Genomic DNA, 15,937 nt, shown 5'->3' with positions numbered 1-15,937 from the left:
AGCAGATAGTCATGAATAAACCGACTGTGGCCAATACAACATCTTCGTATAATTACCTCATCACGTCTTGACTGACAACCCAAGAAGGTATAACCAATTGTTGTCTTCAGTTCATGAAGTTTATTTCTTTCTACTTGGATGTCCCACATTTTTCTGCATAAGGTCCCGAGTATAACGTTTGATAGTGGGTTTGAAATCACTGTACGGGATCAGCAGTGGGGATAAGGGCTTGTCAAGAACTGCTTTAGCTGCAGCATCGGCCTTTGTGTTACCTCTGGTATAAACGGAAACCCCCTGTTATACGTCCGTGGAAAAAATATGTTCACAAGAGCTTATCTCTAATTATATTTCTCTCAGCATTACTGGTGGTGATGTAATTACGCACTGGGCCATCACGTAGCATATTATTAATCATTAGTCTGGAAATATATAGCTAGTCGCTAGGAATATGCACTCGCATACTCGTTCACGTGACTTCATAGCAGACGAGATAGCGGCGACACGCCGACAGGTAAGAAAGTGTGCCTCGGCTCTCGTGATTCTACCAGCTTATTATTGTCTCTAAAACTTCACCTGTTTTCAAATGTGCATTGAGAGGTAATGTTCATTGCAAGTATCTTTAGAGAAAACAAATTAGAGATTGGCATTATGTAATAAGCACGAAGTATCGCGCCATCATCAGTGTATGACATGGACCTGGTCAAAGGTCGATGATGATGACTACTGCTTGATGAAATGCCTTGCAATGATGGTCGAATTTTGCTTGTAAACACATTTCCTCGAAGCTGATGTGCCCGCGTTATTGGCAGAAGTTGCTAAGAGAATGTTGACCCGTTTGTACTTTGAGTGGTAAATATTTTAGGGGCGTTGGTAGCCTAATAGTTAATGCGTTCGCTCGTCAGGACGAAGACCCGGGTTCGATCCCCACATGGGTACAATGTGTGAAGCCCATTTCTGGTGTCCCCCGCCATGATATTTCTGGAATATTGCTAAAAGCGGCGTAAATCCAAACTCACTTACTCGCTGGTGTATTTATGAAATTAGCCTTTACGCATCTTCGACCATATTATCCCTGTGGGAAAAAAATGGTAGATGGAAGACCCGGGTTCAAATTACCCACATGTGTACAATATGTGAAGTGCATTTCTGGTGTCCCCCTCCGTGATATTGCTGGAATATTGCAAAAAGCGATGTAAAACTAATCTCACTCACTCATTCACACTGTGACATGCTTGATAACAAATACACAATGCATTCAGCCTGTAAAACGTGTTCGGCTGATTGCTGTTCCGGCTTTTTTCCTTGAAAACTACAGCTTTATTTCATTACAATAGTTGTGTAAGATATCGATGACCCAATCTTCATAATCGTCGGTAATTCGTCCCATCGGCAATATTTCCAATAATCAATCATTTTAGCCAATGTAAGTAACTTCTGCAAAGGAACTTCTTATAAACATGTCAGAGCAATTCTGTTGCCATGAATACATGTTAAAACAAGCAGTCTAGACATTGCATGAAAACATACACACAGAATGCGTATAAGAACACACACCTCACACACAAATGTACATGTACACACACCTCACACGTGAACACACAAATGTACATGTACACACACCTAACACATGAACACACAATAGGAATGTTAACACATAACATTAACATCGGATGAAACTTGTGTGAAGGTAAACACAGACACATGCGCATGTATTCCCTGAGTGTTATCTACAAGCCAGGGTCATTGTTATCTGTAGGGGCAAAGTGCTTATCAGTGATATCATCATGGTTACAGGTCCTTACAGCATAGCAACATTGACGTCACTTATCACTGTGCATGACATAAAGTGATGAATACAAATTGAATCAGAAACCCTTGATTGTTGTAAGCGGCGTTCAACACGATTATGTGGCGTGTCTCTCTGATTTGTTTGATGCATGTCCCATTCAGGACTTCCACCCAAAGTCCCAAAATATTCAAAGTAAGTTTAAACCCTCCACTTTCTTAACCGTAGAATATGTGTTATTTTAATGTATGAACACATTAATCTAAATTGCTAACAGCTGATGGTATGGTGTAAATCCAGCAAGGGTCCATGCAGGAAGCAAATGTTCTGTACGTCCTCAGGGCCCCTAGTATGGTCATCTACCGTCGGTTGTTGGCAATCTATAGCCTGGGTTTATATCGTATTGTTCTCTTTAATGATATCGTTTTAAGATAACATGCTAGTTTTACTTAATATCTGTCATACGCCAGTACGTTTACTGTTCTTCGTCAATAGGCTTTTACTTTCTAATCGTATTGATCTATATCATAATAATTCAAAGGTACAGATAAGCTGCGTATCTGCGTAAATTATACAAATAATTATGTGAAAACTCAATTTTCTATTATTAAGTCTATTGCGTATAATGGAAAATGGAAAAAATACCCAACTGAGTTTGAATGAGGTGAGTACAATGGTTACTGAAAGGAAACTTAGGATACTTAATTGAGATGAACACAAGCGAGTACATAACCGAATGACCCCAAAACGTTATCTGTAGCTGTGATAACTAAATGTTCTCGTCACGATATGGCTGAAACATTCCCGATGTGACGTTAAATATCAACTCCCTATCTCCAACTGCCTATTCACATACAACAAACACTTACATGGCATGGCATGATGTACGGTGAACCAACCGAGATCACAGTGTATTCGTTTCAGAATATATACTGAGTCAAAAAAGAAACTTCACATTCTTTCTTCAGGGCACTATAACAGAACAAGAGATGGTAAGATGGTTAAATTGTTATTATTTCATTGCTGAGATCTGTGTGATGTGCTCGGTACACTGACAGTACCATAATCAGTTCCATTAGGCTACACCGCCGTTCCAAAACATGGGTATATAGAATGTCAAGTCACAAGAATAAAAATGCGAAATTTCTTAGTTCAATATCGTGTATGGCCGCCCCGCGCATTCACCACTGCCAAACACTGTCTCCTCATCGACTGCCTGATGCTTGTGAACACGTGGTTGGGGATTCTGCGCCATTGCTCTTGCAAGGCAGCGCCAAGTTCCTGCAAGTTCTGAGGTTGGTTCCTAAGACCACGAAGCATTCTCCCAAGTGCATCCCAAACGTGCTGTATTGGATTAAGGTCAGGGTACCTCGATGGCCAGTCCATGACGTTAATTCCAGCGTTTTGAAGGAAATTTCGTGTCAACATCGTGGTATGCGGCCGAGCATTATCATGCTGGGACTGTAGACCTGGGCCATGAGCCGCCATGAAAGGAACGAGTTCAGGGGTGAGCACCTGGTCGCGGTAAGCAGCAGCTGTGAGGTTTCCACGGATGACCAGAAGTCGGGAACGGTTGTTCCCACAGAAAGCACCCCACACCATGCAACTTCCCGCCCCCGAATCTGTCGACTTCCTGTACACAACATTGGGCATACCGTTCACGACGTCGTTGCCAGACTCGATGCCTGCCGTCCGCGAATCTGAGGGTAAACCTGGATTCATCGCTAAAGACGACTCGATTCCAGTCTCTCTGGGTCCATCCGAGGTGACGTTGGGCCCACAGCAGACGTTGACGTTGATGAAACGGCGTCAATATGGACCTACGATATGGACGTCGAGAATGGAGATTGGCAGCCCGCAACTGATTTCGAATGGTCTGTGAGGACAGTCGACCTCTAAACATCTCGGCCCTGGTTCGTGTAGCCGGCAGAAATCTGTCACGTAGGTGACGTACGACGATTTGACGGTCTTCTGCTCGTGACGTCACACGTGGACGACCCGACCTTGGGCGATCAGAAGTGGTGCCAGTTTGTCGTAGACGACCTCGCAAGTCATACACAGTATGACGGCTGCATCCCATTGCTCTTGCGACGTCGATAACTGATCTTCCCGCTTGCAACATGCCAACGGCACGTTCACGTTGCACATTTGAGAATCGTGGCATCTCAAGTACCGTTAGAACTGTGGTTTAAAAGTGTTATTTGAGTTCTTGAGGCCAATGCAAACACGTGCATATGAAGAAAACTTCGATGCGAATATCACGTGATCAACTGCACGTGCAAAACCTGATTTGGCACTAACGTCATTTGCACGACGAATGGATGGGGTTTGAGTGGGTTTTACTAACGTTTTTCTAGAGTCGAAAGATGGGGATCCCATTTCGGATACATAGATGTATCGTCAGAGAAAAAGTATTCATTATTTTTCAAATTACATTTTGTGAAGTTTCTTTTTTGACTCAGTATATATAATTTGACACAATATGTACAAACTACATCCATTGGGACCTAAGTGATAAGGCGCCGTCTCCTCACATCAATAAAGCAGCTACGAATCCATCTACTACATCTTGCATGGCTCACGGCATATGCCCCGATCACTCACGTATTCTAACGGTCGCCAGCCTGGACATGTCCGTCCCACCCAATATTGCCAGTCATCGGCCTGTAACATTACACGAGAATTAAACATTCAGTGTATATACATTCATATATACAGTGCATATATCCACTCACATAGAAATCAAACGGCAAATACAAAATGACCGCTCGTGCACCGCAGCTGAGAATGACCTAATTCAAATTTCCCTCCCTTTTATACTTATCAGAGCACCCTCGTACTCATTGCATTACTTCCCTTTGTTGTATCTTCCGACACTGTGAGAAAGAAATTTCATTCTAATTCGTACCTCAAACGAACGAAATTATATTTCTCCAACTCCTTATTCACATACAACAAACACTTACATAACATGACATGCTGTACAGTGCACCAACTGAGACATAAAGAACGGGCAGATTTACAATCCAAGCAAAAGAAAAACTTTCAAACGCTTCTCAATATCATCTTTCACATAACCGTCTTTCGCATTTTCGCTTTTCCACCTGCCATGGCGCTTAAACATTCCGCCTGGAATGCCACTGTTTGTGGCTGCAGTAGCTCCACCTGCTCTCAAACTGTGCAGACCAAACTTCGATATATCACACACATGTGAACTAAACACCTCAATGAAAAGCTCTGCTACAGGGCACATATTTGTACCTGTGCGGCTTATGATAATCCAGGCCCCATCTCTATAGACATCAGTCTTTGACTTCTGAATAAACACAGCCACGTAAGCTTGACAAAATGCAACATCACTCCGAGTTATCGCTAATAACTCCGATGATCTCATGAAACCTGAATAAGCTAACAGCACATTACAACGGTTCTCATTTTGTATAATGAGCATTCATCAGCATTGTCTGGTACAGTCTTATTCAACAACTCAACTGTTATAGGCTCTTCCTTACAAACAGGCTTGGCAAACTTCCTCTTAGCGGTTTCAAGTACGTTTCTGACTAACGTACTCTCTGTGGGGCTTTCTAAACCAACCAAAGCATGGACATGTCTCAAGTTATAATAAGCTGTCTGAACAGGTGAGAAAGTCTCACTTTGCTGCATATCCATTAGGGCATATCCGTCCACATACCATGGGCCAATGCCCATTCCTTCTATGCTTTAAAACCATAATCATACTTCTTATTTGTGGAGTTTGCTCTCGAGCAAGACAAATGCTTTGGGAGACTTCTTACGAGGTCCCTCATAGGTGGATGTAAAGTCAGTATCTCACTTCTATATACATGTTCAAACACACCTGCAACACGCAAACACCATCATGAGAATTTCACACATAAATCCATCATGTTGAAGTTTAAATCGTTAACTCCAAACAACCCGCCAAACTGTCTGCTTGGTACATATGCTTCCTTACAAGTGGGAAGATACATCCGAAATCTGGAATTAAACCTTACAACCTTAGTGTTGTAATATGACGTCAAATGGGCCCCATTTGGCAGAGACGCGTTGAAACACGTAATCCTGGATACCCCAATCATCAGCATCTCCTATCTTACTCAGATAATCATACGCTCATTTTCCAACCTTGTTATCCACTGCATGTAAGGTCTGATATTATATTAATTGCACAGCTTGAATATATCTAGAGCCAAAGTTTGAAGATCAGTTTTCATGGTACCTTTCGACACAATCAACTCTACATTTTGATTCTCAGTAAACCGTTTTACTTTGTACGATTCCAAAATGGAAACGAAACCTTTCATAACCAGACACACAGCCATGAGCTGTCTCCAAGTGGAACTCCGTGACGCTTCTTATGCTGACCACTGACCATGTAATATGGAGATGACCAACTTCTACACAGTACCCACCAAAACCCGAATTACTAGCATCACTGTAAACTACCCGTGTAGAAATGTGTCCGTAGCATAGAGTACATTCACTGTGTCTATCAATATGTGCAGGCCAAAATTCTAATTGATCTTTACTCAAATACGACAGTATTACAATTTCTTTCCACGATGTACCCTGGTGTCTGAATACTCAGAAACTTTGTCATTAGGTGAGACAAAGTACCAAAAACTATCTTCATAGCAACTACCTGTCCAAAAACCGAAGCTAAGCTCTTCACCGGGACTGGTACAGTAGAAGACAAAAGTTCTGCTATACTTTGCTTAAGCTTATACGTTTTCCGTTGAGGAATGGACAACTTCATTTATCTAGTATCTATGATAAAACCCAACCATTCCATCTCTTGAACCGGCTTCCATGGAACCTTTCTGCTTTTGGTACCAAACCTGCTTTTAACAAGTCTTGTTTGACATGTTGGCCAACAGCTGCCGTTTCATATTCAGAAAAACTTGAAAGGATCCCATCATCTAGAAAAGTAACAATCTTGTAACCTTGAAACGCCAAAATTTACTAATTGTCTGGTAACCTTGGTAAACACATAAGGAACTGTACTCAAACCAAACGGAATGACTAGAAATTTAAAATACTTCTTGTCTTTTCCTGAGCCCCATGCAAATCCTAGAAACTGCGTATGTTCATGGTAGATATCAATATGGTGATATGCAGAATAGATGTCGAATTTCACTAGCCAATCATTCTTTTCTATGTAAAACAATGCAGTTCCCCAGTCCTCATACTTAACTGAGGCCTTCCACAGATGTTTATTCACTCTAAACAAGTCTAAAATAAGACGCTTCTTACCAGAATGTTGCACAGTTACAGATAAAGTATTAACAACGTAAGGCTTATCTGAACACTGAACAATCCACCCTCTGCACAACAAATCTTAAACAGCTGATAACACAAAGTCAGAATTCTCCTTAGCAGATCTATTGCTCCTTATATTCATTCTTTTTGGGGTAGAATAAAATGGTATTTTGTATCCGTTTACAATAATGTCTAGAACAAAATCAACATCACATCTTTCCAAAACGAAACATGAATTTTCAGTCAACTCTTCACAATTATATCTATCCCATCTTGTTCATATTCATAAAAGTCATTTGTAAGGACAGGTTCAACAACGTTTACAGTGTCATCACGTAAAATATACTCAACTCCAGGTTCTGCTTCCTTGGAAGGTATTCTACTCTCTGTCAAGCTTCCCACGTTGTTGCGGGTGTTGTTGAGCAAGGGACACTGACGTCTCCAATGGTTGAAGTCGCCACACACGAAGCATGCTCCTGACCTTTGACCTCGGCCACGAAAATTACTAAACTGATCATCAGCATGAGAATCTGTTGAAACTTGAGTGACTGTCGTGGAAGGACGCTAAATCGCCTTGTAGGGGGTGCAATCGTGCGGAACGAGATGACCTTGTCTTGATTTTTTTAATAGCTTTGCTTTCCTCTCGGTTGATTCTCTTGTGGTCATCAGAATCTGACGCCAATTCATGAGCCACGTAATTGCGAAATGTTTCCCAGCCCACCTCTGAGGAATCTTTACATGCTTGTTTCATGTCCGGAAGCTGGAAACTTATTGACTAATCAATTCCAAGGCGTAATAAGTTTTACAGCAAAACGTAATTGTTTTAAGTTTTCCAGAGCTTCGGAATTGAAAGCAAATTAATTTTTGTTCCCCTCTCGGCTTTCAATTTATGTACTTCTTTCGATGTTTTATAGAACTCACCACGTAGACCTTTAATTCAAATCTCCCTTCCTTTTATACTTATTAGAGAGTCCTCATACTCATAGCATTACTTCCCTTTGTTGTATCTTCCGACGCTAGGAGAAAGAAATTTCATTCTAATTCTAATTCGTACCTCAAACGAAACAAATTATATCACTACTTGCACCCAGTGCAACCTCAAATAATCACATGTTGCAAGAGGTGTCCATGGCGATTCGGTGGTGTGTCTCTCTGATTTCTTTGATGCAAGTCGTTTCATCCCATTCAGGACTTGATTTAAGGATATAATATTTATTGCACCCAGTGCAACCTCGAATAATAGCCTCATGATTGTTGTAAGAGGTGCTCAACGTGAGACGGTGGTGGTCCCACTCAGGGCTCAATTTAGAGACCCGGTGCAATCTCACGTAATAACCTTGTTTCACCCGACAAAAACAGGTCGTACCTGCTAGCTCAATATGATCATAATGATGTAAAAGGCTTGAGTTTTGGTACTGATGATTCAGAACATCACTACAGCAAAACTATCCTGGGTCTGATGAGATCATTTCATCTTAATCAGTAGAGAACGTAACGTGTATGCAAGACGGTCCTCTGAGACTACCTGAGAGGGGCTCACTCATTCGCGTGACTGCCGTTTTGACTATTTTCTTTGCACATTTTCTCAATGAACAGATCACATGTCACATATGTTCATCTAAAAGGTTGACAATTGCATGCTTTTAACACCTTCGTGTACAAAACAAAATGTATTCATATTAAGAAGCTAACAACAGAATCTATACAGCTATGATCTGCAGTATTTGCTTATATTCAATAATGCTAAAATTGGACTATTTCCAAAGCAAATTTAAAGTACGTGATGTGTTTGTGAAAGCAATACATTTTTGAGATATCTCGTAATAGTATATACATCAAACTGAATTGGGTCGGGTGGTCATCCTCGCTGACTTGGTTGACCCATGTCATTGTATCCCATTTACGTAGATCGATGCTCATGCTGTTGATCACTGGATTGTCTGGTCAAGGCCTTATATATAGTTGGAATATCGCTGAGTGTGGCGTAAAACTAAACTCACTCACTTCTTTACTTATATCAACAAGGTTTAGGTTAATTGTTAAAACATCTTTAGACAGTTTTTCTCTTAATTCTATGTCTGAGGTCTCATCCATTTTTTCTTGAACAGATTGAATTTCTGATCGCAATTTCTTTTCTAGTCTTTCACTCTTTCTCTTTTTCCTTGATAAGAACTGTATGGTTTCACCCTCTATTTCCAAAAGAAGACGTCACTATATGGCTGAAATATTGCCGATGTCACGTTAAATATTAACTCACTCACTCACTCCAAAAGAAGAGGTTCCAAAAGAAGGCCGTCATTAATTGTACATGTATATTCACTCTGGTTTTTAGAATTGGTAATCTATATGGCCCTAATGTTTGATTGATCTTCCATGGTCTGATGTAAAGGCTGAGGTGATGTTACATGATTTACTGATGCAATTAGATTATGAGAAATTAGAAAAAGAAGGTCAGGTCGGGATTGTTTTATTGGAGTTTTTTGTCTCCATGTCAATCTTGTTTTATTAGTATCACGCCAAGGATCTTTTATGTCAGCAGTTTCCAAAACGTATAATTCGGTTACTTTTGCCCCTGGATTATAAATATAGCATTCGTTGATCTTTATCAACTCATTGATAGTTGTTCAAATTATTGAGTGCTAAGAATGAAAATAGTCATAATTAAAAAAATAAAAATACCAACTTTAACTGCGAATTTCTCCCATTCAGAAACTTATATTTTTGTATTTTCTGAAAGCTCATTCATTGTAGATTCTAAATATTTATATGCCGTTTCGAGGCACACGAACGCACACCTGTTTGTTACCGCGCGAACCGTCTCGCGTAGAAATGACTGGGTAAGCGAGCTATTACTGGGTGGTAACTGATGCCAGACTAAATTGTTCAGTTAAACATCCGTCTTATAACCTGAACTGTTGAAGCCTACGTAATATATACAGGGATATTTATCTACGGTTTAAGAACACTTTTTCTTTACAGCAAACAGGATATAATAGATTAATGAATAAGAATTTCTTATAGGGACGATACTATTTGGTGGGAGTAAAATCATTGGAAAACACGACTGAAAGGGGGTCACTTCCACCGATGTAAAAACAAAGGGCCTGCGAGTTCATAGTTTTCAGTTTGCTCCCAAATTAGTCGGTTTTGGACGACAATTTTCTCCTGTGTGCAAATTTCACAGAAACACGACTTTAATATTTTCTGAAAGCTTATTCAACAGAACGTTGGCTGGTGTAGGCGCACAGGTATGTCATTGCGTTGAAACAGAGCTACTTTCCTCCCACTGCTTGACACAAACAAATCCTCCTCGCAGCCCCGAGAGACTGCGAGAGGGGTGACTTGTAGACGTGACTGCCTGTCGATGGACCACAGATTTCAGCAAGTAGCACACAAACATATCTACGTACAACTTATAACAAAACCCTGATTATACGTACGACAGGTGTATGCTTAATATCTACCTACTGGTACAAGCGGTGAAATATATTTAATATCCCATTGATTTGTTGAGGAAATATAACGGAATGTTAGCAAATGGGTTGAGTTGACTTGGACTCACATCGACATTATTCAAGCCATATAGTGACGAGAACAAGTCTGCATTCATAAACATTTTAAGTACTTAGTCCAAATGAGCAATATATTTATATATATTCGTAACAATATTATGTAATAACAGAAAATGTCATAGCACTAATTTCAAAAGCAAGCAGTTCGTTTTTCACATTACATAGTTACAATTTATGATACTGCCAAACCACCACATGGAATCAAAATTAAACCACACATATCCGCAGCTAACATCGACCTCAATATCATATCACCTTACCGACTTCTGTCTTCGCTACCGTGGGAGATGGTGAAACCACAGGTCGATCTTACCCTCACTATACTCAAAAAGTCAGAAATAAATCCCTTGGTGTTCCAAGAGGAATACAACCAGTATAACAGCCATAGATGCATTTTCACAGACGGATCCTAGGGTGATGGCCAAGTTGCCAGGGCTACAGTCATTGGATCCAAGACTGTCTCTTCAAGAATTCCCGACAACATTTTCACTGCTGAGGCCAAAGCTATCTTCACAATTTTGACCTATATTAAAATCAGAAATATTCCAAAACCTTCATCGTTTTTACAGACTCATTATCTTGCCTTCAAACACATAAAATGTTACTTCAAGTCACCCTATCATCCTAAACATTTTAGAACTTTACAACGATCATTCTACTGGCCAGTGTGACATCGTCCTCTGCTGGTTGCCGGGTCACGTCGGCATAGCAGGTAACACAAAAGCCGATGCTGCAGCTAAAGCAGCTCTTGACAAGCACTTATCTCCACTGCTGATCCCGTACACTGATTTCAAACCAACTGTCAAAAGGACCTCGAGCACAAAAGGTGGGACACTAAAACAGGAAGAAATAAACTTCATGAATTGAAGCCAACAATTGGTTATAACCACTTGTCAAGACGTGATGAGGTAGTTTTAGGACGATGTCGTATTGGCCACAGCCGGTTTACTCACAACTATCTGGTGAAAACGGATGGGGATGGACCTCCCATGTGTGTCTCCTGCGATGAAGTGATCACCATCAAGCATATACTGCTTGACTGTGTGGACTTTTCGACTGCAAGGGATGAAATTATGATGCGAGAAATCTGAAAGATCTGTTACACGTGATAATTACACCGGATCAGATAAATACAGAGATGAAATACAATAGTTTTGACATACACAATGCTCATGTAAATTGCACAGAAAACTATTCAAATCAACGTGAAACTTTCAACAGCTTGAACAAAAATGCTTGAAATACCTTTGTATGGTTTACATGTAATAACTTACATGTTTACATGAAATTACTTCTGTCCATGTCTAAGGATTGTTTGAATTACCAACTGTGTTTTGAAACAAACGTAGTCACTGATTTCAGTGTTGTAATAACACTGACATGTATATATTATGTGTCGATGCAAAGGTGCGTGTTGTTACTATATATTCGATTAGGTAACACTATCTACTTTAGATTATGAAAATTAAGCTTTAAATTACTAGCTTTATTTTTGTCTAATCTATTCGAACTTTGATGTATAATTATTTGTGTTTACGATTCATTATATGAGTGAGTGAGTGAGTTAAAATATTAAATCGCATCGGCAATATTACAGCCATATAGCAATGAAAACAAGGTAATCAATTTAAATAGCTGTCGACAACGGACAGTAAAACCAACTAGACTATCACAGATATATACGTAAAACTGGTAATTAAATCTAAAATACTTTAACTATAGAGGACGATACAATATAAAAACAGGCTCTTCATCGCCAACAACCTAAGGTAGATCACCATACCAGGGTCCATGGGGACTTACAGTACGTTTGCTACCTGCATGGACCTTAGCTGGCGATTGTAGGAAACGGTTAGCCGAATTTTACAAGATCAAATATACTACGTTTTAGAAATGTAAAAAGCTTAAATTTAACTTTGAAAGTTTTGGGAATTACGTACCCTCTCAGGAGGACAATACTTTTACGATACTTTAACCCCCTTCGAGGATACAGCCACTAACAATTGCAGTTACTAATTTATAATACCATGTTTAAAATAACACTTATCTATTTACTAATCATTTAACAAATCTAATTCTTTTTAAAATGCAATAATTAAATGAGAACTAACATTATTAAAAATATAGTTCGTGATTTGAAATAATTATCCCTTGTGATGGAATATCCAACACAGTCAAGCAAGACATGCTTGACCGTGATTCTTTCATCACAAGGGATGCAAAACGGAGGATCCTCACCTTTCAGTAGGTACTCATGAGTATATATTGTGTGGCCAATCAAATCTGGACTGACAACCAAAGTAGGTGTAACCAGTATAGGGTTTTATTTCATGTAATTTATTGATACCTGCCTGGTACTCCCACTTCTCCTGCATTAGATCACGGATATAAGATCTGATGACAGCTTTATAATCAGAGTATGGAGTAATAAGTGGTGTCACAGATTTGTGCTTGGCAGCAAGATCGGCCATTGTATTTCCAGAAATGCCAACGTGGCTGGGTAACCAACAGAGGTTTTGGCTTTCATTATATGAAACATGGCAACATAATAATACCTAAAAGGTAAATTCAAACTATTCTACTGTTTGAATTGTTTGTGTGTCCTTGAAATTTCGTATATTGTTTTGTATTTATTAGGAAGTTGAAGAAAATGTGATCTTCAGTAACCTCTAACACATTACGTCTAAGCCAATCAATGTGCATAAAAAGCATTTTAGTATCCACTCCCAATGAAAAGATAGGTCTGGATCCTTGTGTTGTTTTTATTTACGACAAAAGTGAATACAATTTGTTTTGGATTTTCAAAACTTCAGGCCATTTTCATTGACCCATTTTTGCATTTTGTTAAGGCAGAGTTGTAGCTGCCATTATATTGCGTGCATGTATGTACCAGGACATGAAATACTGAAATCAATGAAAAGGGACTCATCAACACAAATGTTCAAGACGTTAGTGAGGCTGTTAATTTTGATGCCAAAAAGTGTGACACACAGGATGCTGCCTTGAGGAACACCCTTGTCTTGGTGGAAATAATCAGACAATGTGGAACCCTCCCGTACTTGAAAGTGTCTGATGCTTAAAAACTGAGATATGAATTGAGGTGGTCTTGACCCTCAATCCAAATTCATGTAAATGTTTGAAGATACCATGCTTCCAGGTTAAATCATATGCTTTTTCTAAGTCAAAAAAGATAGATACAGTATGTTGTTGGTTGACAATTGAATTTTTGATAAATGATTCCAGACGCACCAGATGGTCAATCGTACTTCGCTTTTTTCGGAAACCACATTGGAGGTCACTAAGGAGGTTATTGGTCTCCAAGTACCAGACTAATCGATTGTTGACCATGCGCTCCATGGTTTTACAAACACAGCTAATTAGCGATATAGAACGGTAGTTTGAGGGATCAGTATGATCCCGACCAGGCTTTGGTATAGGGAAGATAATGGTATTGTGCCAAGAAGGAGGAAAGTTTCCGGTTGTCCAAATATCATCAAATATATTGAGTAGTGTTTCAAAACTTTTATCAGGGAGGGGTTTTAAAAGCTGATAATGAATATCATACGCTCCTGCTGCAATGTCGTGAGCCTGCCCCAGGGCAGTACGTAATTCATGAAGAGAAAAAGTTTCATTGTAATTCTCACAATTATCAGAGTTAAAATTGACTGATTTCCTTTCGTGTTGGGTTTGGTATTTCTGGAGCAGAGGGTTATAATTTGATGATGAAGAGAGGTTCATCACGTTTCTTTGCAATTTCAACTTTATTTGTTAAAAGAGAGTAACCATCTTTGAGATGGCGAACACCAGATTTTGATCCGTTGCCTTTAGTCTTTTGAATCATGTTCCACACCTTCGACATAGGTGTGCGAGAGTTGATTTTCGACACATGTTTCCTCACGACTGGCGTTTAGTTTGTTTCAAGTTACATCTTGCCCTGGCTTTTGTCATTTTAACAGCATTCAGGTTATGCACAGTAGGGCGTTGTCGGAAATATTTTTCCGCCTTCTTCCTATTTTGTCTTGCTTGTTTGCAGTTTGTTTGAAACCATGGTTTCTGTATGTGCGGGTTTGGAGGTGACTTAGGAATGGTTTCGTCTCCAATAGCATTTAAGACGTCTGAAAATGGTTCCATGGGATCAGGAACATTCCTGAAATTTTCAGGTTTGATTTTTCCAGAGCAGAGGGTTTTGGACAATGGCTAATTGGCCTGAGTGACATTCCACCCTGTCGAATACGGTTCATCCACGGGATTGATAGGAGTAAGAATTGCTGGGAAGTGGTCACGTGAGCAAAGGTCATCATGGACCACATAGATGCATAGATCAATATTTAAGAGAAAATCTTCAAGAACCTTTCCCTTGTTGCTTTTATCTGTACTCCCACATATTGGGTTATGGCCGTTCAAGTTAACATTTTGAGCATGTCCAAAAGTGTTTTGTAGTACCAAAGTTTGTGGAAACATTCAGTGCACAGGACAAGGCATGACCAGCCGATTAGTAGAATCGGGCCTATTCTACCACCCGTCTAGGCAAAGTTAGGGTCGAAGTGGTGTGTTGGATTATTGAACTATAACTACCAGATTCCCTTTCTCTGCCGACACGGGGTTGCACAATTTTGTCGCCTCTTGCGACCAGCAATGGGGTGCTGTGGACCTATTTGACCCCGGGTTCACTTGGTGGACGAAGAACTATTAGCGTTACCCAGCACCTATCACGAGGATGTTGTTCTTCAAGGGTGCCTCATTATTAAGTACTTGAGGGTAGTTGGCCTGTACATAAATTGTAGCTATGTCATGTGAATGACTGATTGCTTGCTTTTAAAATTTGGTGCTAATACTTTTTCTGTGTGTAAATAATTATGACATGAATAAATATGCATTTTTAAAAAATCAGACTTGTTATCTGTATGCAGACTTGGTCTCGTGCTATATGGCTGAAATAATGCCGATACGACATAAAACTCAATTCAACAACAATGGAAGTGACTGTGGGATTGAGCTAAAGCTGATTCATTAAGAATATGATTGTTTCAGGATGTCTTACAGTGATGGCTAAATACTTCGAAAAGATGGCAGAGTATGGCAGGATGGGTTGATAGTAAGTATCATCTAATCATACACAATCATGTTAATATGTCTTATCTCATGATTGAGTGTAACTCAAGAAAATAAATGTGTATGTTGTCATAATGCAAACACATGACCGAAACATAAGTGGAAATATGGCATCTACTTGGAACCCTTCTGTTGTAAAGTGATTGTTCCTATTACTGTACATGGTGCATATATCGCATACATGCTTAGA

General features: G+C 39.7%; 1 protein-coding gene across 4 annotated transcripts in view; it reads left to right on the top strand.

Moving 5' to 3' along the window:
• The window catches only part of LOC124265948 (mucin-12-like), a 189,219-nt gene that overhangs the window by 34,518 nt on the left and 138,764 nt on the right, over nt 1-15,937 (top strand). Inside the window, exons 1-2 of one of the 4 annotated variants that reach the window (XM_046700767.1) lie at nt 491-511; nt 15,667-15,730. The exons of 2 other annotated variants lie outside the window; for them this stretch is intronic. Coding sequence is in view for 1 of the 2 variants with exons in the window: in XM_046700772.1 (XP_046556728.1) it covers nt 15,712-15,730 (19 nt within the window). In the remaining variant the exon portion in view is untranslated. Of the gene's footprint in view, nt 1-490; nt 512-15,666; nt 15,731-15,937 lie in introns of those variants that run through there. One more of the 4 variants, XM_046700772.1, reaches the window with a different exon arrangement.

The sequence above is a fragment of the Haliotis rubra genome, unplaced genomic scaffold (assembly GCF_003918875.1).
Source record: "Haliotis rubra isolate DU_JTF1 unplaced genomic scaffold, ASM391887v1 Scf1220, whole genome shotgun sequence".
Taxonomy (NCBI): domain Eukaryota; kingdom Metazoa; phylum Mollusca; class Gastropoda; order Lepetellida; family Haliotidae; genus Haliotis; species Haliotis rubra.
The sequence above is the reverse complement of the archived record's forward strand: the minus strand, read 5'-3'. Positions and strand labels throughout refer to the sequence as shown.